The sequence below is a fragment of the Pseudopodoces humilis genome, chromosome 2 (assembly GCF_049639895.1).
Source record: "Pseudopodoces humilis isolate 2021_Gansu_Grassland_sample_001 chromosome 2, ASM4963989v1, whole genome shotgun sequence".
NCBI classification, from domain to species: domain Eukaryota; kingdom Metazoa; phylum Chordata; class Aves; order Passeriformes; family Paridae; genus Pseudopodoces; species Pseudopodoces humilis.
Window position 1 is genome coordinate 29,119,296 of NC_142201.1, and position 27,998 is coordinate 29,147,293.

The 27,998-nt window shown below is 38.8% G+C and overlaps 1 protein-coding gene across 4 annotated transcripts; it reads right to left on the minus strand.

Moving 5' to 3' along the window:
- Positions 1-5,950: 5,950 nt before the first annotated feature.
- IL1R1 (interleukin 1 receptor type 1) lies at positions 5,951-27,240 on the minus strand. 4 transcript variants are annotated; one of them, XM_005516550.3, is made up of 14 exons: positions 27,126-27,240; positions 25,679-25,760; positions 24,612-24,881; positions 23,426-23,492; positions 21,398-21,629; positions 19,654-19,843; positions 18,474-18,648; positions 17,243-17,308; positions 13,215-13,335; positions 11,744-11,889; positions 10,811-10,954; positions 9,575-9,739; positions 7,921-8,837; positions 5,951-6,231 (listed from the first exon to the last, which is right to left on the minus strand). In XM_005516550.3, the coding sequence occupies exons 4-13, from the start codon at positions 23,484-23,486 to the stop codon at positions 8,461-8,463; spliced, it is 1,677 nt and encodes a 558-aa protein (XP_005516607.2). In that variant the 5' UTR covers positions 23,487-23,492; positions 24,612-24,881; positions 25,679-25,760; positions 27,126-27,240; the 3' UTR covers positions 5,951-6,231; positions 7,921-8,460. The 4 variants fall into 4 exon arrangements, with proteins under 4 accessions (XP_005516607.2, XP_014107633.1, XP_087907883.1 ...); XM_014252158.2 differs by having other exon boundaries at positions 23,426-23,568; XM_088051757.1 differs by lacking the exon at positions 27,126-27,240 and adding an exon at positions 26,857-26,876 and having other exon boundaries at positions 23,426-23,568.
- Between the last annotated feature and the right edge of the window lie 758 nt (positions 27,241-27,998).

Here is a 27,998-nt window from a genome sequence, read left to right on the forward strand (position 1 = left end):
TGACATTAGTTTGCATGAACATTTAGGATGGTCACCAGGGACACTTCAAAGCAGACCAAGAATCAGTAGATCCACCAATGAAGGTGATGCTAAGGAAAATGTTACCCAAACATCCTCCAGATCAGATCTATGTAGACGAATTTACTTTTTTTTTTTTTTAATCTACTCAAACATTCAGATGTATTTTGCCTCATAAAGCTCTAAGATAGAATAAGCAGTCATAATTAGAAGAAGGAGGGGTCTATTCATTCACCAGTGTCATCTTTGAAAATGGATTGCAGAGGAGTGATGATCATGGTACACCTTTCTGCAGCTGAGAAGTTCAGATAAGACTACTTCTTTGCAAATTAAGGGACTGGACTTGAGGATAGTATTTGGTGTATAGCATTTCTCCAAAGTGCAAATGCTACATAAAGTATCACTGAGAAGTCCTTTTTCCATCAAGTGGTGGCATCTGCTTGCTTTATTTGATAAACATTATATAGCCAAGGAAGGGAGTGCAGTGCCTGTGCTAAATAATTAAATCCTTTTGAGTTACACTTAGAAGAAAATCAGAGTGAGATCATTCTTTTAGGGAGGGATGGGATGGAAGTTGCCTGAGATGCTGTCCAGTGGTTTTGTTCCAGCTTTCAAGATCATTTGTCTTTCACAGTTTACAGTATTGACAACTTTCCCTTTTCACATATATCATCTCCTTGGGGCGTGTGGCCTTAGCTTTTTTATTTGTATCAAGAGAGCACATGTGTAACAAAACCATCCTGGAGCCCATCAAACAGATTCCTTTCAGATGAAGCAAAACTTAAACTCCAGCTAGCTGGGCAACCTATCAACATTGCCTGACAGCAGTTAGTCTGAAATTGTCTTTTCAAATATGCCTTGTGTGGTCACCAGGTCCTCCACAACAACTGACTTGAACTGCAAAAATCAAGGCAATACTTGCCCTGATTATTTTAGGGAAAGTGCCAATGACAGGCAAATGTAGTTGTTAGGTTTTTTTAAGGCAATTATATAATCCAGTAATCTTATATTTTACCTGTGCCTGGTAAGAGAAGAGACTATAGTCATACCGTGTCTCTAAGACAACCACAAGCATATTTAGGGCAAAACTGTGGTTTATAGCAGCCATCATATTTTTTGGGTTTGGCTGCCATATGTGTTCATCATATATCTTTCTCCTCTGAAACTAAGCAGGGCAAATCAAAACAGAGTTTTAAAGCACTTTTTGTAATTTTTCGTACCATTTCTACTTTAGGCCTTGTTGCACAAGGTAACTTTGATGAAGACATTAAGATTATGATTGTATGTACAAATCTTTTAAAGATACAAGAATAAAAAATATCAAGAAATGTAATTGCAGGTAATTATTTAGATACAGTTAAAGCTGCATAAAACATGTATGCAAGACATTATTTGAGAACAAAAAAATCTTCTGTTGAGGAAGAAATATTCAAGAACACTATCATCTGCAGGGTATGCAAAAATATTGATTTAGAGAGGCTAAGCTAGGGCAGGAAAACTGGAAATTTAAAATATGAAAGTACTGTTGCAGTGTTTGGTTGCATCACATTAATCTGTTGATTTGTTTTGATATCCTTACTGCCTTCATTGTGATAACCAATTGTCATGGTGAGCAGAGAAAGCTGAGCTTCATTGCAAAGCCAGAGTTGCAGGACTGACTGGGAAGCCAGCTAGCAAAAGATGGCAGCAGATACTTGAAAAGGGAGAAGCCAAGGTGTGGCAGTAGTTACTGCCATGGAGGGAACTTGCTCGGGTATTAGCTGTGGCTATCATATCAATGTTTTTGTTAGTCTTAGCAGTACAAAAAAAATTGAAGTTTTCCTTTTCAATTTACTAATGGCACAATAGTTAGAAAATAAGTATGTGACCCTGAAGCTTGGCTCATGCTGATTTTTATCCATTTACTCCTCCTGCACTCAGAAATTACACCACTATTTTATTTTCTTTAACTTTAAACACAAAAACAACCATTTGCCATTCAGAATCAAAGGCTAAGGAAAACTGTGCTCAAGATTCCTATGATTCACCAGTATATCTTTTAAATAAAAAAAAAAAAAATAGAAAATGCTGCCTTAAATCAGGTGAACTGTAGAGTTAGAGAAGTACCAAAGGCAGCTGCAATGTACTGATGCAAATCTTCATTATAGAGTCCAGTGAGAAAGGTGCTCAGAATCCATGGGATATTGATTAAAATTTGGGTTGTTGGAGATAATCTGAGACAGTAAAAGGAAATAGCAAAGATAATCTTATGTCTCTTTCAATGCTGGGAAAGCAGAGCTGTGCAGCCTCAGCCAGATCTCTCATCAGCACATGCCACATCACGCAAACCCCGTCTGTGGGGACATTTGCCAACACTGAAGGCTTTAGGGTGTTCTCAGAAGTAGAAAACTCTATTCATCATCTTTACTGTCTTGAAAAAGGATGGTGTATGAAAACACTAGAAGTTAAGCTGGGAGGTAGGGTGGAGCTGTTGCCAGGTGCCAAGCGTAAGCGGCCTGAAGCTCCCTCACACAAGTGAGCTGGTTCCACTTGTACTGGCAGCATGGGTACATCAGGCCTGTGCCCACTCACATCTCATATGGATCAGTAAATTCTGCATGCCCACACATCCCTGACAACGCTCTTTGGGGTACTGGCCCACCTTCAGGTGAATGTTGTGCTCTGTCCTGTTAATATGTTCACAGATTCCGAGACTCCTTTGTTAGGAGCATGGTAACTCACAGAGAGAACAACGTAACTGGATACCTGAGATAGGAATGAGCTAGCCAAAGTGCACAGGCAGCCCTTCCTATCCTGTGTTTCCCAAGCTCAGGCCTTATAGTTACTATAGATACACACTGCACAGGTATCTACAGCCAATTTTTTGGTCACAGACAAGGAAAAAAATGAATTTATAATCAAATACATGTGACACTCATTGTCATAAAATTGTACCTAGGAGGTTGGAGACGAAGTCCTCTAAAAACTGGAAGGCAGCATTTAGGCTTACAGTGTAGATGGTAGAAAGACTACATGAAAATTACCACACAAAATTCTCCATGAGGTTGTCTCCTGCAAGTCTTCACAATTACTTTGTTAAAATGTTCTTAGCAGCCCTAGGATTGCATACTGCACTTTATCTGTGCAATTACACAAGCCCCTTTCTGCAGGCAGAGGGCAGGCTTCAATGCCATTTTGTACCACTTAAAAATGCTGGTGCAAGGAGTCCCACAACCAGCTAACTGCAAGAAGTTTGAGCTAAATAAGAAACAGGAAAGAAAAACATAATGAAAGTATTGCATCAATCATCGTGACTTTCAAAAAAATGCAAAACAGAGAAAGCAGAATAGGTGGCCCAGGACTGCCCTCTAGGGACCCACAATCAGTCAGAACAAGATCCCCTCTCAATCTAAGAAACCCATTGTCTTTAGGCAGATTAAATTTCTAAATGCAATAAAAATTAGTTATTAAAACACACACAATACAAATAACTAAATTCAACTAAATTCAATAACACTCCTTCAGGAATGCAGAAAGCAATTTTGCTAGTAACAACAGCAATCCTTTTACATTAAAACATCTCTGAAAAATCTTTTTTTTCCCCCACTTTGCATATCACAGCTAACTGCTGGTTTTGCCCATGATGTGCTGAGAAGCCTGCTACAAGCCCTGCAGAGCTGGAGCAGTCCATCAACACAAGGTGTGTGGGAAAGCTACTGGGGCTCAGTGATGCTCTTCAGATGCACTGAGCCACCTTCACTTCTAGAGCCATTCTAGCCAAAAGATCTATCACTTTTACACACTTCTACATTTGTGTGTTTACACGGACAAAGATTAAGGTGTCTTTTTTAAATGCAATTTATAAAGTGAATAAGGGCAGAGAAAATAACCTAGCATATTTAAACAACCAAAAAATACAAAAGCTTGATATAAAAAGTCACACTTAAACAACGCTTTTGCTTTTTTACAGTAGGATGCATCTACTATTTAAGTAGAAGCTGAAAAGAAAATGGATATAGTTTCAATTTAATCACAAAGCATTTAGATGATTAAAAATATTTAAGTTACAGTTTATAAAAAAGATCATATGACTATTCATTTCCCCTTTTGTCTAAACATAATAAAATAAATCCCATAATTAAAAAGTAGGTAGAGTCAGTCAGATTAATGTCTTACACCCTGTATCAGTGAATGGGCAATGCAGTCTTTTTCATCCCTGAAACACTACTGATAAGGACACACAATATTCAGGCTTGTCAGTCATAATAAAAAATACTATGATAGTAAAAGACAGCAGTATTTCTAAGTGCTAAGACAGTTAAATGTATTTTGTTACAGCTTGTCACGTAATGAAGACAAAATCATTGAGTAAGCATTTTGGTGTGTCACATTTATATGATTTCATCCTTATTTCTTAAATACTATTTCATCATTACCTTCTAGTGAAATCAGTGCACAAGATTAGGGAAGAGCATTGCATTTAAAATCAAATTCCCCTGCTGTCTGATGTACTAACAGAAAATCACTAATAGAAGCAATCTTCTAAAAAGGAATAATCACCATTGCCTCCATCCTCCCCACCCTCTCACATCTTCATTTTTCTGGTTTCACTACACTTTTTTTCTATCATGTAATATATTTCAGACAAAAGGGAAAAAAAAAAAGATGAGGTATAACTCCAGACAAACCACTCATACCTGCTAAAATGCTGAATCCTGCAGTGAAACCATTCTGCAGAAGAGGCAGGGGAAGGAAGAGCACAGCACTTCCCTCTTCACTGCCCCATATCTGTGCACTGGGGCCACTGTGCAATCAGCATGAGCCTGTGTGAGACTCAAGTTGGTGGGAGGCAAGGATAAGGCAACCACTGTATGATTCAGACTCACAGAATCATAGAGTTGGTTTGGGTTGCAAGGGGATCTTGAAGATCATCTAGTTCCAAACCCCCTGCCACAGGTAGGGATACCTTCAACTACACTGGGTTTCTCAAAGCTCCATCTAACCTAGCCTTGAACACCTCCAGGGATGGAGCACTCACAGCGTCCCAAGGAAATATATTCCAGTGCCTCACCACCCTCAAAGCAAAGAATTTATTCCTGATATCTGATCTAAACCTACACTCTTTCACTTTTACGCCATTCCCCCTTGTCTTGTCTCTACATGTTCTTGTAAAGTTTTGCCCCATCTTTTGTGTAAGTTCCTTTCTGGCCCTGGAAGGCCACAATTTGGTCACCCCAAAGCTTTCTCTTTTCCAGGCTAAACAATCCCAACTCTCTCAACTTTTCCTTATAGGAGAAGTGCTCCATCTCTCTGACCAACTTGGTGGCCACCTCTGGACTTGCTCCAGGTCAATGTTGGAGACCCCAGAGCTGGATGCAGCACTCCAGGTCAGGCCTCACCAGAGTAGAGTGGCAGAACTACCTCCCTCACCCTTCTGGCCATGCTGCTTTTGATGCAGCCCAGGATACAATTGGTTTCTGGGCTACACCAACCCCTACAGCACAAGGCTTTGGCTTTCCTTGAGCAGATGAGAAAGTAAGCACTTTCCCCAGGGGCTGAGCAGAGAAGGCTGCCTCTCTACTGCTGCTGAGAAATTGACATTTCCTCCATTTGAGGTCTCCTGCATTTCCCCAGCTCCTGAGAAGCTGCAGCAGAAGGCTGCTCAATATGGCACTGCTGAGGACCATGCTGGTCCCAGAGAGCAATGCAGCAGCCTTGGGGCTGCTCTAGCTTCACCTTGCTACAAGGAGAGTACCAGAGAGAGCAGAGCCAAGCTCAGGCAGGGTGAGGTGGTTTGTGTTAGTGTTGTAGCACAGCCAGATTGACTGGCAGCAGCCTGAGTGAAGCTCTATTATAGCGGTCTTGTCAAGCCAGTGAGTCACAACTGCTGCTTTCCACTGTCCATTCTCAGCACACTTTAATGGAGAAATGAGGGCAAAAGAAAGAGCAGTGCTGAATGAAACAAATATGTAGTGCCTTTATTAAATTTTAAAATGGACTCTTCCTCAAAGTGCCTTTACAAAACACAAATGAAAATTTAGCATTATTTGTATAAATACATCAAAAGGAACAAATACTTTTTTAAAAACACTATTTTGGCTCAGTAAAATAACCTTCCATTCCTAAAGTCAGGGATAACAAGTAGCAGTTCTCCTTTCAGTCTCTTCCAGTCAGCAGAAGTAATTAGGAGGATTGAGGTCACTGGAACTCTGTTGGCTGGTCTGCATACTTCAGCTGTCAAGATGAAAGCACAAAGTCAGTGTTACATCCTAGTTCTCAGAGTACAAATACCATAATGCCAGTGTCTGGTCTTCACAGTTGATACAGGGATCTCCTTAAAGAAGAGTTTTTTGACCAAACCACACAGCTTCTGTCCTATTTGATTCTTCTATCAATGTGAACCGTAACAATTAGCCTTGTTCAGATGGATCTCAAGGCCTTTTTACCCTACAACAGGCTGCTACTGAACACACACCATATTTAAAGGCACACTGCATGAACATCTAAGTAAATGTGGCACTTCATGACTAGGACTGATCCTCCCTTGACACTTCTCTTGTGACTAAAACACAGAATGAGAAAGGACTATGAGCATCTGCATAGGTCATACATGACATTCATCAATAAAATACTTCAGTTTGAATTAGTCTGACATTCCAAATGCACTTCTTCCTCTTCTTGAAATGAAGGGATTCTTATTCCATTCTGGTCAAACACACACATAACTCAAAAAGCTCAAAAGGTACTGTCTCTTAAAAGCACTATTTCAAGTTTCCAGCACACACTGAGGAAACCAAAGTAATTTAGGTGAGAGAAGAACCTACTTCCACTGTTTTTGTCACTTATCAGCCAGAAGAGATTTGTTTGTTTGAGTATAGAGACATAAGACTATTGCTTGAGCCATGAAAGAAGAAAAGCCAACATTTTTGTAAATTAATAGATGAATTCTGAAGGTTGCAGAACATTATTTTTTCCTGACAAACATGTGGAGATACCAGAGGGAAAAATTCTGCCTAATACTGACTGTATTAGCAACAGCCTCCCAGAAGAGCTTGGAAAGTGATGGAGTTTGACACAAAAGCAAGTTGCTTATTTCAAAATAAAGGAGCTGCAAGAGAAAATATAGGTTGGAGTTTGAATGGGAGGAGAGCAAAAGGTGCTGCAAGAAAGAAGCTGATCGGACACAAATTCAGAGTTGCAAGCAACAGTAACAGTCAATTCCTTCCCTATACAAGATCTCAAAATCTAATAAAAGGGTAACTTTCAAGGACAGACTGAAATTACATGGGCAATTTGGCTCTCATCTCCTGTTTCCATAAAATTAATAGCTATAAACATAGCATTAAAGAGGTCTGATGAATGTTTTTAATCAATCAAATCAATTCCCTGCCCCAAAAAAGAACAGATAATTGCAAACTACATCGCTGCCTAAAAGTCAAACATAACTTTAGAGTTAACACTTGGGGCATACAAAATACTATTAAAAATATTTTAAAATGAAAGAGAAAGGATTCAACATTTTACACAATTTCCCATTCCTTTTGCTTGGAAAGCTGTGACTGCAGCCTCTAGCACAGAGTCATCTCAGATTCCTTACATACCAGAGCAGAGGGAAAGGAGAAAAGGAAGCTGCTGCAAGGGGGAACATGGGCATCTCTCTCTGCCCCTTGATGTGGTCCTTAATGTAAGCTGGATGAAGTCAATCATCCTGTACCCTCCATGACAGACTCTGTGTCATTAGCCAGTTGTTCCACTTGGGTAAATAAATGGATTAAGACATTTAACTGGAAATAAAAAGTTCTCTATAGATTAATTTTTTGATTCAAATGGCATTGATCTTTCAAATGTAAAAAAGATCAGGGAAGAGTATTTAAGCTTTGTCAGGTTCAACAGCACTTTTGGAGGGCTGGGATTGTCTCTTACCTTTTCTCCTGGATGGTAACACACTGATGCAGTAATACGGGAATTTATCTTTCCACAAACTGAACAAAGCAAATAACAAACTTGTAACAAAGAAAAGGTTTGTGTCATTTCATTTAAACAAAAAAAACCAACAACAAACATTTACTGGCATCAGCCGTGCACATTATGTAATATCACAACCATAATTAGTGTAATTCCCTTCATATTAAAACTTTAATTGCAGAACAAAAAAATCTAATTTTCTTCATTGGTTTCAATTTTTTACAGTTTTTTGTCCTTTCACTTTTAATACCAGGGAATTTCACAGAATCATTCTTGGAAAAATACTTGTGTACTTCCTACATGTGCTACTGACGTTATTTCAAGGTGTTCCGTTGGTCCAGCCTGAAGTAAAAAAAGATTCACATCTGCAGATGAAGCTGTAGTACCTTCACTCCAGTAAATCTGTATGAGATTGCACGAAACAGATACATGTGACCCTCAGTCAATCGCCAACTGTGTGAACTGATCAGTCGTTAAGTGTCATTTCTCATTTGTTATTTAAGGCAAATTCAAGTCTTTTGGCAACAAATGCAATCCTAATAAAGAGCCACTTTTTCTGGATGGCATCTGGTAGCGCACTTTCTTCCAGAATCTGGTACTTGCTGAGTGGGACCTTTCCAAGACGTTCCCTTTCCATCGGATAGCCCCATGCTTCTGCTTAATATATCTGATGGATTCTGGCATGGTTGCATAATCTTGTATTTTTTCAAGTTCAATGAGAATTACTTTAATGCTGTCTTGAATAAGAGCACTATGCATGGCTAGCTGCTTCTCAGACTCATCTTCCAGTATGCTGTAACAGGAGGGCTCTGGTACTAAAACAATTATCACTCTCCTACTTTGACGGATTTTTTCATCAGCAACGCTGATCACAGCTGTAGAGAAAAAGATAGTGCAAAATTAAGGTTGTACATTTCTATTTTCTGTTGCCAGTATTCTGCAGCTATTAACAGTTCATTAACTGTTTGATATTTAAGCCAACACACTTCATATCAAAATAGGGAGAGGATGTGAACATGCAAGCAGTTACCTTGGGTTAGCCAACGACAGAGATCTGGCCAATACAACACAATCTGACCCCATCAGAGTCTCTGTCTATATCCTTGTTTTGCAGAAACAGAGAAGAGCTACCAACTGTCTATTACTTATCTTGCTAACCATCATAAGTACAAATACAAAAAAAAAAAAAAAAAAAAGTTCCAGAACCACAGGACCTTTTTACTTTAAACAGTCTCTTCTGATATGCTCAATTGGTTTTATTACATGTAAGTGGAAGAGAAGATTCCCCCCATCAATGGCATTCCAGTCAATTAAGTTGCAAAAAATGGAATATGGTAAATACCACACATAAATCCCATGGCTAAACCCTGAAAACTGACTATTGCATTTTTTCAAGCTGGAAAAATTAAGCAGCACTTTAGATTTTACTTCTCAGGGAACTCTTCCTTCTCAAACCACTACCAAAATCTTCAACTGTAAAGAAAAAAAAAAGTTAATTTGATGGTGAGAGATACTTAGAATCCCATCTAAGTAGGCATCTGACTGCCTGTTTCTCAGTTTATTTGCAGGTCAACAAGAAAACTCAAGTCAAATTTGTCTTCAGCTAACTTACCTTCTCCTGGTAAATCATCTCTCCCAAGTATGAAGAGGTTATATCCACACTGTCTTTCTAAGACCTCTGGCAGTATCTTCAGAGCAAAAATATCTGATGAATACAAGCAACTTTCTCTATTCTTTGGATACAGCACATAAGCATCATAGATCTTCTCATCTGAAACTAAGGAGTGAGCAACAGAACTTCCATAAAAATGAATTCTAAAGATATAAGAGCAAGCAAACAAACAATCAAACAAAATCTCTAAACTCTGGGGGGGTTTTCACTCATTTGAATCATTGTTTTAGGTCCTAATCCTGCTATATTAGCTAAACATGTATGATTAAACAAAGCCTGAAATATTTGTAGGATCAGGCCTTCTAGAATTCAGGATGCTGAATCTGAATGGGAAAAAGAGACATGCAAAATTAAGTTGTAACTTTCTCTTTTGAACACTAAATTAAAAGTGTCATCACTGAATTATTTGAAGAACAGTGGACTCAGTGGTACAACTGATACTTAGAATTCCAGTTGCCACATAACTCATAGGTGGTGTTGCAACCTGGAGTTTCAAACCACAGCAGCCACTTAGACATGACGACAAAAACAAAGTGTCAAATTTCAAGATCCAAATTGTTTTAGATATTTTGAATCAAACTTTTCAGAAAGAACTAATTTAAAAGACTTCCATGAAAATCTAAGAGAATATCAATACCTCTAGAAGATACATGGCTAGAGAAACAGAAAGTATCTCCTCTCAGATATTTGGAAATTACCCATACTTCAGCATACTCTCACAGACAACACCCCTATCAACATTTTTTTGCATTCCAGGAAAGCAAAATTTCCAGAAAGTAAAATAATCAGAAATTCCTTTAAATAGAAAACAAAAGAAAGTTATATTTTTCTTGTTTCATCTATGGAAAACAAAAACATTTAACAATTCTAATGTATTACTGCTTTCTGTAACAACAGGAATTAAAAGTAATCTGAAAAACTGCTGTCAGAACAGTATTCAAACCACTGGGATTGGTCTTCAGGAAAAGCAATGATAGTTCTGCATTCATGGAAAGTTGCTGATTTTTACCCCTGTAGATGCTTTTGTCATCTGAACGAATTCCAAACATCTTAAAAACAATACTATCCCTTTAAAAACCCCAAGGAAGACCAATCATGATCCATGAGAGTAACTCACTGCTTTGCAAGTAAAAGTGGAAGCTCAAAACCTCACTCAGCATTGTTACATAAACATACCTTTTTTCCCCTGGAAAGAATGGCAGGAGTCCCGATACCAAAGGACAATATCAATTTTGAAGATCTTGTAGATAAAGAGAGTAAAAAATACTAAAAATACCAAGGAAACTCCTCCTCCAATTAAGTATCCCTGAATGTTTCGAGCTGCAGCAGCATAGAATAAGAAAGAAAACAAATAAAGTACAATTATAAAATAGAAACAGGGAAAGACAAAGATTGTTCAAAATTGTTTAATCATTAAAATATTTTTGTTTTAGAAGAAGTGAAAGAACATGAAAAACTTTAATGTATGCTTTCTGCCATTACTATTATCTGATAAACCTACTTTTATCTTTCAGAGAAAAAATACAATATGATAAATGAGGTTACTCTTCAGCATAAACACCAAAACAAAATATTGACATATAATCCAGCACAACAATAGAGTGAGAATTCTTGTACAAAATTCTATCAGTTAGGAAGCAAGGAAGTCAAAGGTGGGGAGGTGATTTTCCAACCTGTTAATCTCCCCAGACCAACTAGCTTTCCATTACCTCTGCCCCTTCAATGACCTGTCAATGAACTGACTCATTTACTGTCCTTAAAACAGACACCCTCCACAAACTGCATTTTTCAGTCAATGCATTAAAGAATTTCTGAGGTTAAATCCTACCAATAATCTTTATGAAGAAATTATAGTCATGTAACAAGTTAGAGCTCATATCTACTTTCAGTCCTAAACTACTGAATGAGAGAAGACAAAGCAAATCAAAAGCACTATTTTCTTTCATTTTGCTAAGAATGTGGCAAAAAAATTCACAGAGAAAGGTACTGAGATGCACTGCCCATTTTGCATAAAAGCACATCACACTGCTTTAGCTTTAAGTAGGGCATTGTCAAACTAACTGAGAAGTAAGTCAATGATCACTGTTTTATCAAGAAAAGATCTCTTACCTGGGGATTCCAATTTGATGTAGGCTGTAAATTGTTGAGAACCATATATGAAGTGGCAGAAGAATTTATGAGCATAGTCCTTTACTTTCACTTTTGAAATGTTAAATTTTGTTCCAGATACAGCAAGTCCATGAGGCAACCCCTCTCTGTCATTAAAAAAAAGGTAAAAGGGAAACATATCTGTACATATCTGAGTATCTATGCTGAATATGAGACAGATTAATCTATCCACAAATACAAAAAAATTAATGTTTTTGTATCTCTATAAACCTAAGAAGCTAGTAAAGCACAATAAACATACACCTGTAACTAATGATTTCATGAACTAAAACCATACTGGGCTTAGTTGTTTGGTTTGGCTTTTTTTTGGTTTGAGTTTGTTGGGTTTTTTCCCCCCGAGCTGAAGAGAGTGCACAGTTAGCAATTTGGCAGGTGACACAAAACTCTAAGGGATGTCTGATAAAACAACCAGCATCCAGAGGAATCTTGACAGAATGGACAAATTAAAAAAAAAACCTCATGAAGTTCAAAACAAAATGCAAATACTTCATATGAGGAGGAATAACCAGATCCCAGGCATCCTAGACTGCATTAGGAAAGACACTGCCAGCAGGTTAAGGGAAATGATCCTTCACCTCTGTTCAGCACTGGTGAGGTGTCACCTGGAGTAGTGGGGCCAATTTTGGGCTGCCTAGTACAAGAGATGGACAGATTTGCTGGAACAAGTTGTGTGCAGTGATGTGACACATAAGGAATTGGAGCATCTGTCATGTAAGAGAGCAGGGACTCCTCAGCTTGGAGAAGAGCAGGCTCAGGGGCAGGGGATGGATCTCATCAATACGTGTAAATACCTGATGGGAGGAAGGAGTGGAGAAGAGGGAGCCATGCTCTTTTCTGTTGTGCTCACTGACTGGACAAGAGGCTATCAACACAAATTGAATGACTTTCCCATCTGAAATTCCACCTGAACACTTTTTTACTTCAGGGTTGTCAAACTTTGGAACCTAAATGTCCTACAACAAGAGCTTCTGCCTTGTGTTCTTGAGGATTAGCAGCTGTGTCTGCACTTAAAAAGGACCATTTTCACAAATAAAAATAAGTTGGGTGGGTGATTTTTTGTTTTGGAACAATCTATCCTTCCAATACTAATAATTGAGGACAGGCTTTAACATACTAGTAAAAAAGAAAAAAGTCACATAAGAACAAATGCATAAGCAAGTATTAAAAATTGTATTTCACAATAGCATTATAAAAATCTACATGATTGCTTCATTCCATTTGTATCAGACACAGTATTTATAATAAAAATAAAACCTAACAATAATCATATACTGTGTTTGATACTGACTTCTAATCAGCCTTTCAATGACTAGCGGCATTTGACTAGTAGTCTATAATGAATTCACTGTAAATTACTGCAGATTACTTCACCTACAAATGCACCACAAATCCAATGTATAAGGATACTTACTCATAAAACTGTTCCCTGTAGGTTTTATCAAAGATATCAACATCCTCATCATTAACTTGCCAGAATGGAATCAAGCCATTTATGCCACTTGATACATTACATTCCATCACTACATGAGAGCCTACAAAAAAAAAACAAAAAAAAAACCACAGAAACTGAAGGTCTTGTAATAGGAGCAGAATCAAGTGAGGAGGAAACAGCTAGGAAAAGGAGGGATATAAAAGAAACCTGCTTACCTTACAAAAAGCAAAGTCCTTAAACTCATCCATTTGTAATCCAAATTTGGGTGTCTATGATCTGGATATAAATTCCACTCTAAATGTAGGTGTCTAAATGTTCACATCTACATAGAGGCTAGGTGTCTTAAGCTAGTAACAGAGTTGATCTCTGCTGAAGTCTACACACATTAAAGTAGGTACCTTCTAAACTGAACGACTCTCCAGACTCCACTGAAAGATCTCCAGGGCTCAAATCAGTTGCATGTACACCTATGGTGACATCTGAGATGCTCTCCAGCATCCAAGGTATCCATATGGAGTTGTCAGACAGGACTCCAGATCTTCAAGAAAACTGCACTGCTAGAGTAGCCAGACCACCCAAAACACAAAGCACTCTTTGTGTAGGCAACTGAATTGAGCCCCTGTTGATACTGGCCTGAGTTAAAGACCCCGGATCATATGCACGTACGTGCAGACTACATCTGGGAGCTGAATCCCCTTCCTAGTGACCACACATCTTTACTCCAAATCATGGTCTTTTGGCCACCACTGTCCATTGGGATGTTTTCTGAATATTATCACACTTTACTTCCAGAGCAAGCTCACCTGTCACTCAGTTCCTTTGCCACCAAGAGTCCAGATCTTACAGAACACCTCAGTATTAAGCAAGCCAATTTGCAAAATATATTTATTGCCAATGTACCTCAGCGAGCTCCATGTACAGGAAGGTAAGCAGCTTTCTTGGATTCCTTTCCTTCTGTATTTTACCCATGGAAGTTACGATTTGATAGGAGAAGGTGGGGTCTCTCAGCTGGCCTATGTAAAGATCTTAAGTCTTTCATTTCCTAGAACCACATCAGATCTAGATGCTTCCAAGGGATGGTCTCTAACAAAAGTATGGAATAAACCTTTAGCTCACATGAAAAGAAGTTACTTGAACAAGAGTTTGCACAGAAATCAGAGATGTTCCCCGATCTCTTCCCTCACATCCTGCCACCACAACAATTTTTTTTTTTTTTTAAAGATGTGGTTTAGTGCATTGCACAGTTATTAAAAAAAAAAAAAATCAAAACAAAACCCCTCAATTGTTCCATGCCCTCTGTGTCCACACATTCATGAATGTACTGTTAAGTTTCTACTTAACCTTCTCCTGACATTTCTCATTCAAAAATCACACAGGTATTTCCATACAGGTGTTCATGCAGCTGCTTAGAGATTCTGCCCCACAGCCAGACATGTAGGAGGAGGATTTATTTTTTTTCCCCCAGTACCCACTGAAAGTACTGGACAAAGAATATTGAATATTTGAATGGCAATGTCATTTCAAAACCAACAAAAACAAATCTCACCAAATGCCTCTTAAAAGTGTCCCCCCCTGTAACCCTGTAATAGGGAATCATCTCAGTAATCACAATAAACCCACTTTGTGGCTGGAGTCTCCTTTTAGTCTCACCAGTGACTACTACCCTAATGTCTGTAAGGCAGTCAAGGTTTGCTCATCCTAAGTGGTCCAAAGCATCCAACAATACACCAGCACGACTTTTAATTAATGCTGTGTTCAAGCCATAACAAATATGGACCAAATTCTACAATAAGGAGTCTAAACAAATTGTCCCATAACAGCCTTAATGACTTGGGCTGAGAGTCACAGGCAGGCCCTGGATTAATAAATTGCTCAGAAAATACTATCAAGGATTGAAAAACCCTAACACTCCCTTCAGTAAATTTAAGAGCCTGAAGATCAGACTCCTGAGTGCAGGCTAGTGCATCAGTGAGAACTTTTCTGAATTAAATGAGAAGTCATAACTGCCAGTCAAAACTGGGGATGAGACCTACATGATACGTTAATGGGTGGGAGATACAGCACAGGGAAGCCCAACTGTAACATTACTTAATTTCTTCCATAGTTACAATTACAAAGAAGAAGGCAAGTTTTCACATAAAGATTAGGGTTATGTGAGGTAAAATAATTACCATGGAAAGTTTCCCTATTGTAATCCAAGATCTGGTTAACAAATTTCCTTAACAGTGAAAAAACTGAAAGTTTTTCAGGCATGTATTGTTTGTAATGAAGACAGAAAAGATACAAGTACAAGAAAAGAAGGGGCTGCTGAGTGATTCTAGACTATTTCAACAGAATTAAATAACCATCTGAAGACCACAAGACTGTAAGCCTTTAAAATAATACTTATTATATCAGATTCTGAATATCCTCACTGTTTAAAACAAAGCCTTCTGGACTTTGGAGGAGCATAATTTCTATTAAAGCTCATTTGCAATTCTGGTCAAAATCTACTGATCTTCACCAGAACCTGGCAACTTCAAAGTTATCTGTCACAAGTTATTGGGGCCAAAAATAAAAGAAATGAGCAAATAAAAAACCTACCAAAACCCCAAAATACCTCCAAACATACATACACAAAACCCACCAGAGTTTTAGTGCTGTCCAATTTAATACCATATATTCAAAGTTAGAATTTGGGACAGACAAAAATACTTGACATGATATGAAAAGAAACACAAAGCTTTAACTGGAGAAAATAAACACCTGTTACACACAATATTTACAAGCTCAATGTCAGAAAAAGCAGTGGCAAAAGTAACTGTTATGTGAGATTCCATCAGAGTGACACACATAAATAATCCACAAAGGCGTGACCTCCCATGTGGTATCAGAGTCCAAATGCAACCTCTGCTCTGAGCTCCTCTAATCATCTAATTCCTCAAAAGATTATAAAACTGTTTCCTGTACTAGGAAATTCCAGTAAATAGCCAATCACACTTCTCCAAAATCAGTTAAAGCCCTTTTAAAGAAAATATTTTGTTTGGAACTGCCCCCTTTGTTACAAAATGGTTTTAAAAAATACAGTTCAAGCAGTTCCAATCTCATTCTTCTGGACTGTGTCAGTAGAACACAACTGTCTGGTATGTGGTGGACCTTAAACACATGTAACTTGGCTTAAGACTGCAATACCATATACTTGGCCCAGAGAATTAAAGAATAACTGAGGTTAAAAGAGAGGTCTTCAATCCAATTTCCTCCTCAAAGTGTGGCCTGATTCTGAGGTCAGACCAGGCTGCTCAGAGATTTATTCACTCAGGTTCTAAAACTTCTAAAGACAGATAGTGTAACTTTCCTGGGCAGCCTACTGCAGCTGTCCTCCCAGTGAAGAAGTTATTCTTTATACCCAGAATATCTTATTTAAGAAATTTCCAAGATAAGCAGTACCTGGGATATGCATCAAATAGCAGCTCACTGTTTCACAAAAGATCAGTTTCCAAAATCTGTATTACTCTAAAACAAGGAATAAAATCCAGGTTGTGGAGAGGGAAGGGAGACAGGAAGCATACAGGAAGAGAAAGAGCTACTGAAGTGGTCAACTGCTAAATATCCTAACATGCTACATGTACATAAACCACATATACTGTGTCTCAGTATATTTCCACATACGTGGAAATATATGTCACATCATGACACAAACACTGAGAAGTGGTAAAAAGGACAGATGGAGATAAGAGAAAATAAATAAATAGATAAACAGATAAATAATTAAATAAATAAATGCATCCTGCACAACACTGTTGGTCAAGAGACTGCAATCTTAGGCACAGTTACTTCCCCCTACAACTTATTTCTGGGAAATCACATTCTATTATCTATCCTCTGTCTTCCAGATATTCTCTTCAATCCACATGCTTATCTCTCAGTCCTGCTGAAATCTGTGGAACTGTTCACATATCATTTTGTAAAGACCAGGAGCTTATTTGTTTCACTTAAAGCTAATGATCTCTTAAATAGTTACTACTTACCAAGTTCTACTTCAATTGTATTGTTCCTTGGATAAATAAACTCTGGTTGCATCTGCAGTGGTTTTTCTAACCAAAACAAAGAAAAATAAAACCTTCAGGCAGGAAAAGATCCATGACTTAATTCAACTGACAATAGTTTTGGTTTTACAGTGGGTTTGGTTTTATGATTGGTACTATTGTAGTGCCATACTAACTATGAGTTTCATATTTAAAACAGAAATGTCTCATATTTGCTCTACTCTCTCGAAGTTATTCTATTTTAGCTCCCAAGATTAAAAAAAAAAAAAACAACAAAACTTTAAAATGTTTTAAAAAAAATTCTCAGATTTACTGGCAGCAGATATGAAAGCAACACGAAACAAGAAAACAAAGACAAAACCAAAAAATGCAGAAATGCAGTTAACTTTTTCAGAGATAGATAAGGAAGAGGAAAAGGGTTGTATCAATGACCTCCTAGATAAGGTGAATATTTTTTTAAGTACAAGTTTAAATAAACATATACTTAAACTGGGCTGGAATTGTATCATTCTGCACAATGTATAGATTGGTTGCCAACAACTCACTGTTCATATATCACCTACATAAAGTCAGAATTTTGGTTTAACCTAAAAAGATGGACCTGCTGTCTCCAGAGAGCTATTCTGATAGCACTATTATCATGTTACTAGTCAAGCCACCAGCAACATTGCCCACAAAGACATAATCAGAATGGTAAGTGCAATAAATGACACTACTGGGAGAGTGAGGCGGCAGAAAAGCACAACCAAGTGCCAACAGTAAGCCAATCCTTTCCAGAGGAATATTTATTAACTTCATATTACTTATACAGCTTGTCACATCTCCTTTCCCATCAATGGAGAAGCAAGTTCACCAACAGGGCTTCAAGCAGGTCATTCACTGTGATAAGTCTCAGGAGAAAAAGCTTATATTTTTAAGTTTATTTACTTTAATGGTGCACTATTTGTTTTGGCAAAAGCAATACCTCCACCCCAGAAACCACTGCTTTCTTGTAATTCAACCCTGCATTACTCATTTTCCCAAGACAATTCTTCCTCAAAAGCAATGCTTAAGTGTAACAACATGCCTCATTACCTTTCAATTTTATGTTCAGGAATAAATTAAAGAAGACTTACAACTCTGTTTCTCAGAGCTGAAAAGTAACATGCTAAATATCTTATGCCTCCATACAAACGTTTACAGCAGAGCCAAGAGAACAACCTCATGCACTCACCTTTAACCTCTAGCCTTATGGTTCTTGAAACATTATATTGTTTTCCCATATATGTGTATACCATATGGCACGTGTAGTTTCCTCTGTCTTGCACAGTTACATTACGAATCAAGACAGCATTTTCACCCTCTGCCAAAAGAAGTCGCTTGTCTTCAAGAAATCCAGGTTTACATTCCTAAACACACCAAAAGTACCTGTGAATTAAGGGAACTAAAAACCTGACAATTAAATCAGTTAATGAACTCTAGTGATGGTGAAAATACTTGGCAAAGTATTTTGAGATACTTGATGACTTAAAATTACTTCAAAATACTTGAAATTACTTCTTTGAAAGCCATGATGTAGATTCTTTTCCAAGCATCAGTACAGTCTAACATGTTGCTCCATTTGCACTTTTTTTAAAAAATCACTGCTGCCTATCCTTTACGTTTTCAAATGCTGTGCTTTAGTTCACTGCCTTCATTAATAGCTGGACAGCTTTCTATCTCGGGTATAGTAGAAGCCATTACACATGCAGCAGAGTTGACAAGAATACATGCCTGCACCCCTACTTCGCCGTGTGAAAGAGCTGTTATCGCAGTGCCTCGTACTGTTTGGGTGTATCACCATCTCTGTGGCAATACAAATTCAGGGGAAAAAACCTTCCTTCTCTTTCTTGACCTCCCAGTAGTGGAGAATCTCTTCACCTCAAAAGATGTATAGGTGCAGCACCAAGGTTATTTAGCATGTATAGGCCCATTGCTTGAATACCAGCATCAGAATTAGGAGTTGAGCTATTTCAGAATTTTACCTTAACACAGATAAAATATGTATCTCCAAGCTTGCACAGTCTACAGAACATTTTTGCAGAACCAAAGCAAGCAGCAAAAGAATACTACAGTCAACAGATAGTACATCTCTATCTAATATTAGAATATTCTCTAATATCCTGAGAAACTGAAATAATTATGCAAAGCCTTCTCTTTACAGAAGCATAGAAGTTCTAGAACTTATTACCTACATAAAATAATCAAAGGAAAAAACAGAATTGCACAAATCTTATTCACACTCATGCCTTACTCAAACTGTAGATAAAACAAACCTTCCCTTCCAAAAACTGCTTTTCACAGTTACTTCATAAGACATTTTAAATAATAATACATTTTGTATCTTGTATATATGAAATACACATACTCAGTACCTTATACCAATGTACTTCAGGCTGATTATTGTCTTCATCTTTAAATTGTTCTAGATCAGGGCATATAATTTTTCCAGTTTTTGTGCTCATCACTTTTTGTTCAAATTTCATTTTTCCATTAAAACACAAACCATTATCGTTCTTAAAAACTGTTAACTTTATAGTTTTTTTGTTAGAGTGGTTAAGGCTCCTGTAATTAGAAGAGCAGATAAGTCAGGTCATTAACAGTAAGGTTCATTATTCCCAGCAAGTCAGGGAGAGGGACTTCAGCATCTCCACCAGCCTTGCCTCTATAACACCCCTGCTTTATTCCCCTAGTTTGTAAACACCATCCTCAGCCCCTCAGCCCCTCTTCCAGGTGAAGAAATGAAAATAAGCTCTCAGTTTGTCTTGTGAGCAGAAACAGAGTTTACTCTGGACACATGAGATGGGATGTCAGGACTTCTCAGAGCTGCAGTTAAGGCCTAAGTATCTGACGCACAGAATGTTAATAAAACGTTGCTTACAGTTAATACAACTGAACCCTAGCAAGGTTTTTGTTCTGCTGATATTGTGTAAACCAAGGATGTGAGGTGCCCAAAGGAACACATCTCATAACTCAAGTAACTAAAACCATAGCAAGAAAGGCTAAATTAAAATTATGCAGCTGGGTAGATTTGAAGGGATTACATGTCTTCTGACTTCCAATTTTGGTTTCAGGGTAAAGTCTGGTGAATGTCTGTGACATTGGAAGATTTTGCTGATCATTTTTACTACATTCACAACCCAAACCCTCCAGCTTAACTGGTGTACTCTTTGCACACTAGTACACATACCTACAGACTACTAAAACAAATTTAGGGTCACCTGAAAAGCCTGTGTTGGCTGTTCTCAGTGTGTTGTGACAACACTATGAGGAAAAGAACATTTTATGTATGTCTTCCCAAAATTAATTTCCTGTTCAGCACACAGTGAATTTCAACCATTTTAAAAAAGGCCTAAGTGATGAAGTCCAGTGCACTAATCTTAGCTATTAATCTAGACAGAGCTCTAAAGTACTAAAAAATCTGGATATAGATTATTTTCAAATAATCTATTCCTTTTTTTTTCTCTGTACACTCAGATCATTTGAGTAGTATTAAAGATACATTATTTTCAGTCTCTAAAGCTGTCTAGCACACCACTTTGCTCTTTTAATGTATTCTCATTTTTGACCAGTAAGACATGGTAATATTTTAAAATAAATCATAAAAACTGTTTTCAGTCTTTTAACTTGCAGATTTCTAGTACAACTTCCAGCAGATTACTAAGCTCTCCAGAAAGTCTGTGTGGTGATAAAATGCAGTCTGCCCCTCTTTGAACGTTCTTACATTTAGACTTGTCCTACAAAGAAACCAGTGTTGTTCTGAACTGTCAGTATCAAACAACAATTTGAACACAGGAAAAGCCAAAGAAGTTAAGGCATTTTCCTGTGACCTTACACTTCATCCAAAACAAACAAAGCAAACAACCATCCCCACAGACCATTTTTAGTATCATCATGCTTTAAGATAAAGAGTCCTCTGTACAAACCACTTTTGCAGTGCTAAACGTGTGGAATAGCAGAGAAACAGGCATCATGCAGAAACAAAAAGCATGGTCAAAACAGTGCTTTCAACTGATCCAGGCATTCTACCTAAACAAGAAATTTTGTACACACAAGTTCCACAAATTAATTATCACACTTGCAAGCACTAGCAATCCACTTGTTTCCTTCCTTCCTTACCTTACACTGCATTCATAAATTCCAGAATCTTCCAGCATTGCAGGAATAAACCAAAGCAAGCCCTCTCGCTGGTGGATCCTGGCGTCTCTCTCTGTGGTCACTGGTGTAGCACTACCATTTTTATACCACGTCAAATTGTAATCAGAGTGAAGCACTGGCAATGTAATTATTGGGCAAGTAATAGATGTAGGCTCTCCAACAAGCACAAAGTAACTACAAATAACACATCCTTCTGTTAAAAAAACAGTGAAAAAAATGAAAAAATTATCAATGCTTTTAATTTGCATACTTTTATGTTTAAGAAGTATTAATACCCATTCCAAGTTACAGAGAATTAGAAAAACTTTCTGTAACAATTTATCATTAAAACATCACAGTGCTATTCTTTTTTGTTTGTTACCACCTTCTGGTTGAGAACATGAACACATATTTTACAAGCTTAAGGCACAACTTCCCTCTGTTAAGGTAGCCAGCAACAAACACATGCAAGGCAAATAGTCTCACTGCAAACGAGGGTGTAAGAAGATCCATGGCATTCATCAGGCAGCTCCAAGATTCCCAACTTACCTGTCGTGTTCTTGTTATTTAAATGTGCTACTACTTTTGCAGAATTGACAGATTCTTAAAGTAAATAATATCTATGTAAAGCACAGTGCAAACAGTAGCAGCGCAGAATTCTTGACAGTATTCTGCTACTATGACTTTGGGCCAAAAACAAATCAAGAAAAAAAAATTTGGAAAGAAAAAGTATTTAGATAAAGATTTATTTTAGATTAAAATTTGAAAGTATTTAGATTAATCATTTAGATTAAGAAGTCTTGAGTATAATGTATTATTTCCTTCCTACATTTGTGCCTTTAACTAGAAGGCCCATTATTCGGAACATCACACAAAAGGCCAATGTAAACATAGTTTTTAAAATTGTAACTGTGTAACAAGTTGACAGGACACAATCATGCAGCCTAGCAAGCATATCCTTCAACATCAGCCAAAAAAAATCAGAGAAAAAAGCACAGATATTGCAAAAAGTTATCAAGAGCTTGAATATGCAATCAAAAACAAACTGGAGAATACAACTGTAGCACAAACAGAGCTGACCATTTGGCTATAAAGCAGATTGTAAAACTTTCAAGCTTTTGCATACATTTGTCCAGAAAAGCTGTGGGTGCCCCACCCCTGGAAGTGTTCAAGGCCACAAGGGACTTTGAGCAACCTGGTCTAGTGAAAGGTGCCCCTACTCATGGTAGGGGGGTTGGACTGGTGACTGATGATCTTTAAGGACCCTTCCAGTCCAAACCATTCTGTGATTTTATGTCCAACACCGAATTTTTACATAACTGCAGAACATCTGGTTGAACTGATTTTATACAGTTAATATCTTTAATTTTAATTTAAGCAATTTAAATCTTGCTTAATGGCTGTACAAATACAAAGTTAACATATTCAATTTCAAAATAAATAAAATCTTCACTAATATTTCTAATATCACTACCTTTCCTTTTAAAGACTTCCAAGTAGGTGTCCATATAGCTCAGTCTAATTCAGGGACATTAGTATTATACTACTTATGCCAGGAGTAGCAAGACAACCATGATTAATTTATGTAGTTCTAAACTTTACTGAAATACTAGATCTATCATTAAAACTATTACTTATTTAATTGTAAAGAAAACTCATCCCTATTGCTTTCAGGACTAGACATACAGAATGTCTCAAAGAAGGCACTCTACAGCTAACCTTAAGTCAAGGAAGCCCAGTCACTTCATTAAAATGTCTTCATTAAAAAAAAGCTAATCAAAGCCTCAGAGCCCTAAATTTATGCACCTAGATTTTAAAAAAATTATCTCCATTTGTCCGTGACATCCCTAGTACAATTTGAATCCAGCAGATATTCAGCTAGCATCAACATGCTAAAGCAAAAACAAACCCTACTTATTCTCAGTAACTCTTTCCTACTAAATACACACAACTCATCTCTTGCAGATTTTCTTTTTTAAAATGGTAATTTCAACAAAATATTTAACCTACCAGCACTGAAGAGAGGTATCAGTACAATGAGATGACCAATGAGCCAAAACATAGATGTCATATTTTCCTGCAAACCAGAAGTTTTTTCCATTAGTGTGGTAAGACTGTTCAAGATGCACTGCTCTCTGCACCCTGCATTACTCCTTAAGAAAAAAAAAAAAAAAAAAAGAAAAAAAACCAGAAGAAGCATTAGTCATCTTGGGGAGGGAAAACACTTGGATTTGGTAACTTAGGCCCAGTCATTGAAGATTTCAACTACAGCAGCTCTTGGCCTTCACAAACAGCTGCTCAGCTTTCTGCTAGAACTTTTCCTGGAACTAGAACTATGCTGATGGAATAACTCTTGCATAAGTGTAATATTCTTTAACCAGCACACTTAAACAAAAAAAAAGAACCCCACAACCCTCAAGCACAGACAAATTATGCTAGCATGGTGATTTAAGCTATACTTCAGAATTCAAAAAAAAAAGCTTGATTAAGCTACTCTTCTTTCCAAATGCTTACGAGAGACACAATCACAGAGATGTAAGAGGTTTCCTTCTTTGAACTGTTCTCATACAGCTGAGACAGCTTTTAAGAGCAGTAACTTGCAGTTCTTTGCAGAAGGACAAGCATACTGTAACTCCAGTATCATCTGCCACTTAAAATGAGCATCTAAAGTCAAATGTCTGTGGAAACCACAGCTAATATGAATTGCTGCGGTCAGACTCAAAAATAAAGTGTCCAAGGATTGTAGTTTAAATTCACACCTCAGGTCTTTTTTTCCATTTTCTCCAACAAAGACACAACTGAACACACACCCGTTGCCCTCATGGGCCATTAGTGGCTTCTACAAACTCTAAATCTTAACAAAGTCCTGCTTCCCTCTCAGATACAGCAGCATTTTTTTGGTGTCATCAGAGATCTCCCCAAGCTTTCTACTGTCAACCAGCTGGCAAACAATTAAATCCTCCCCCTTCTGACAGCTAATTGTAGACTAAGATCTGCATCCAGTAGCCTTGCCTTTCCTCACCTTTTGACTATTTTGCAAGGTTCTGCCTTTCACTCTAAAGCAAGCTGGTTTCACATGTAGCAGTCTATTGCAAAAGATTTATTGCACAGGTCCTAATTAATATTTGCCTTCTACCCAGCTAGAAATGGCAGGAAGAAGATAAATTATTCCATGAAAAAGTAAGACATGACTTACTTTTCTATCCAATGTAATTCACTTCAGTCGCAAACAAGCCACAGCAGTTACTTCTTTTGAAGCATTTCATGTGCAGGAGTTCTGGGGTATTAGGGTAGGTCACACAGTGTAGAGTTCAATAATTTAATATAACAGCCTTCAGGTAAGTTGTTCTTTTGCAAAGTTTATCTGACAAAACCCTCATACTACAGTCCTTATTTAGTTGCCTTGTATGTGCTTTTCCTGTAACTTGCCAACAAGCAGGTCATCATTTTTGGAGTCTCAGTTTACCTGTAAAAAGCAGAGAAAGGGAAAAAGAGATTTTACAAAACATATCATTTGGACAGCAGCATACACATACAAAACTAAATTTTCTACAGACATCCTAAACATAAAAGCAAGAGCATCCCCCTGTACATTAGAGAGATGACTTAAAAGAGCAACAAAACTTGCAGTACAGACTGACCAAGGATTCTAGCAGATACCTTCAAGAAAAGACGTTTCTGTCAAAAACAACACAATGTTACACATGTGTCAAGCAACTTTGTAAGACACGGTCAACAACTAAAAGGAAACAAATACATTTAAGGCATGATAATAATTAGCATTGTAATAAGGGTATGCTGACATTGACACAATGACCACAAATTTTAGTCATTATGTCTTCTTTCCAGACAATCGTGCAAGCTGCAGAACTACAGAAAAGCTGTATATTTAAGACAAACCCGTTATTCAGGACATTCTGGTGAAGCTACATCAAAATGCAGTCAAAGAGTATTAACAAAGAAGCCTGCAACAGTTAGGTCTTTGCAAGCTAAATTCCAGTTCAACTTTTAGACAGTATTAACTGTTCTAAATCTTAACTTATTTCTTCAAGTTCAGGTAACTGCCCCAATTTTTACCAAAGAACAGCAGATGGGAACAAAAACAGTATGTGTAGCTGTTCATAACTGGCCACCACTGGTTGACTCTACAACAGTGAAGTGCTATCTATTCATTCTGTCCCACATCAAACTAGAGACAATGAGTGTTTCCAAACCACACAGAAAAGAGCAGACATTAATATTTAAATAAATTGAAAACAGTACCTTCTTTCAGTATTGAGTGGAAAGAGTTCATTTCACAGTCCATGCTTTGAATACTTTTCTAAGTCATTTTAACTCCTGATACCTGTCAATATGAAGTAATAAGAATTTTAATGCAGCACATTTTTTATTTAAGTCCAAATTAAGTTATTAAGTTTTCAGGATCATTCTCAATGTACTGTGAGGAGGCATTTAAAAGAACCTGAATATTTCATGCAGACAAAATTATATTTACCAAAAATAGTGATGCAAAGTATTTAAAAATAGTCTTAATCTCAGGAGGAGAGAGGAAATTAGTAATATAAAAAAAAAAAAAAAGTAATAGGTGTTTTGTTTCTCATTTCTTATAAAATATGTGAATTAAATATCTGAATTAAGGATCCTGCATTCTAAAATAACTTTTGCACAAGACTTTTTAGCCTGTTTTTTAAGGATCTAAACACGTACAAATGGTCCAAGTCAAACAAGTGCCCAGTGCTGAACGTCTGAAGTAGAAAAACAAAACACATCCAGCAGCTTGTTTGAGTCCCTGTAGAAAACACTACAAAAGCAACACACGCTTCTGTGTCTGGAAGCACACAGAGCCTTGACTCAGCTCGGTAACTTTTTTAATGGATCTCTCCTAGCAAGCTGTGGCTCCCCAGGCTGCTGCCAAGCACCGTCAAGGCTGTGACCAGCACAGATCTGAGACTGTCAGAGTAGCAGCTCCTTCCTGGGTTTGATACAGGCATCTCTTTCACCCAAAATCTTGCTCTTGTCACACAAAGAGTTAATAAAGAGCCCCTGTCTGACCACCGTTATGCAATAAATAAATACATAAATAGTTTTTGTAGTGTTTTACCAGGTCAAGAAGATTTATGCCAAGCATTATCCTGCTTCCTGTTACAAGTACTTTAAAAAATGTGGCAGCATTACCACTCCTACGGCCTTTATTTGTCCATCGTACTTTCTACCTGAGCTTGTACAATGCGATACACAACGAGGAAGCAGACACAAACGCAAAATAAAAAATGACTGCCACGGAAGCTATTTGGGGCCATAAAAGCTGAGAAACCAGCAGCCACAAAGATTGAGAGACTGCGCCAACAACACCCCACAGAAACATACACGGCCTCAAAACACAGCTGAAAGCAACAAACCCACTGTTGGTTTTCTGGAAGCCGTCGGCACCGCAGCCTCACCTGGCCAGGGCACCCCGACCACCCCGGGGAGCCCCGGCAGGGCGCTCCCCACGCAGCTAAGGACGACAGGAGAGGCGCGGGGAGGGAAAAGAAAGCACAGCCGCCCCCAACCTACAGCCCTCAGCCCATCCTCCCTGCCCTCTCCTCCCCGCCACGCAGGCGGCACTGGAAGCCGAGCCCAGCCCAGCCCTGTCCAGGTCAGCTCGGCCCGGCCCGGCCCAGTGACTGAACGAGGCGCTGTCCCCTCAGAGCCCACTGCCCTTCCTCACCTCCCTGCGCTCCCCGCCGGCTGCCCTTGCCCGCTCCGCGTAGCGGGGCACACGGGCACCGCTCCTCGCCTCGCCCGGGAGCCACGGCCGCCGCCCCCCGCACCGCCCTCGGGCCGCCCCGAACAGCCCTCGGACCGCCCCCAGACCGCCCCGAACCGCCCTCGGACCGCTCCCGGACCGCTCCCGGACCGCCCCGAACCGCCCTCGGACCGCTCCCGGACCGCTCCCGGACCGCCCCCGAACCGCCCCCGAGCCGCCCTCGGACCGGCCTGGCCAGGCTCGGCGGAGGCAGGGGCGGTGAGTGGCAACTGGGGCTCCCGTCCGGCAGCCCTGCCGAGCCCCGCCGAGTCCCAAGGGCATGCAGCACCTGGCACAGGGCGAGCTGGTCCTCACGGTGTCCTCCGGTATGACCTCCTGCTGGGCATCTCCCCGCAGCTTGGCTAAGCCCGTTTTCTCGGCCATCAGCCCACTTCCTTTGGCCGTCACGCCTGGGTTTAGCTCCCCTGCAGGCTGGGATCCCCTGGGCTGGCGAACTGACTTCAGTGCAGTTTCCCTCAGGCTGCCCTCGGGGCTCATGGCAAGCCTTGGCTAGGCTGACCTTGGAAAGAAAGCCCTGTGGCCAGCTCAGCGCTCAGCTTTGCTACAGAACAGAACTGATGCCCATTTGGCAGTCTGGTGGATGCAGACACCTCATGCATTCAAACAGGTTGAACCCCTACATCCCAGTGCATCCAGGTCATGCCAGGCTTAACCATGCCTGCTCTGGGAAACTCTAACACAAGAGAAACCAGTCTGGCAATCCATCACCGCGCTCATGAAGTGAGTCCAGGGACTCTCGCCTCTGTCTGGTGTCCACCAGAACAGGCCATGTGA

Excerpts from the sequence above, each read along its gene's own strand:
- IL1R1 (XM_014252158.2), bottom strand. The coding sequence starts at position 23,516 with ATGGAAAAAACTTCTGGTTTGCAGGAAAATATGACATCTATGTTTTGG. Across the intron at positions 21,630-23,425 it reads GATACCTCTCTTCAGTGCTG|AAGGATGTGTTATTTGTAGT; the intron begins GTAGGTTAAATA and ends TTTTTTTAACAG. Across the intron at positions 11,890-13,214 it reads TACAGGGAACAGTTTTATGA|AGAGGGGTTGCCTCATGGAC; the intron begins GTAAGTATCCTT and ends TTTTAATGACAG.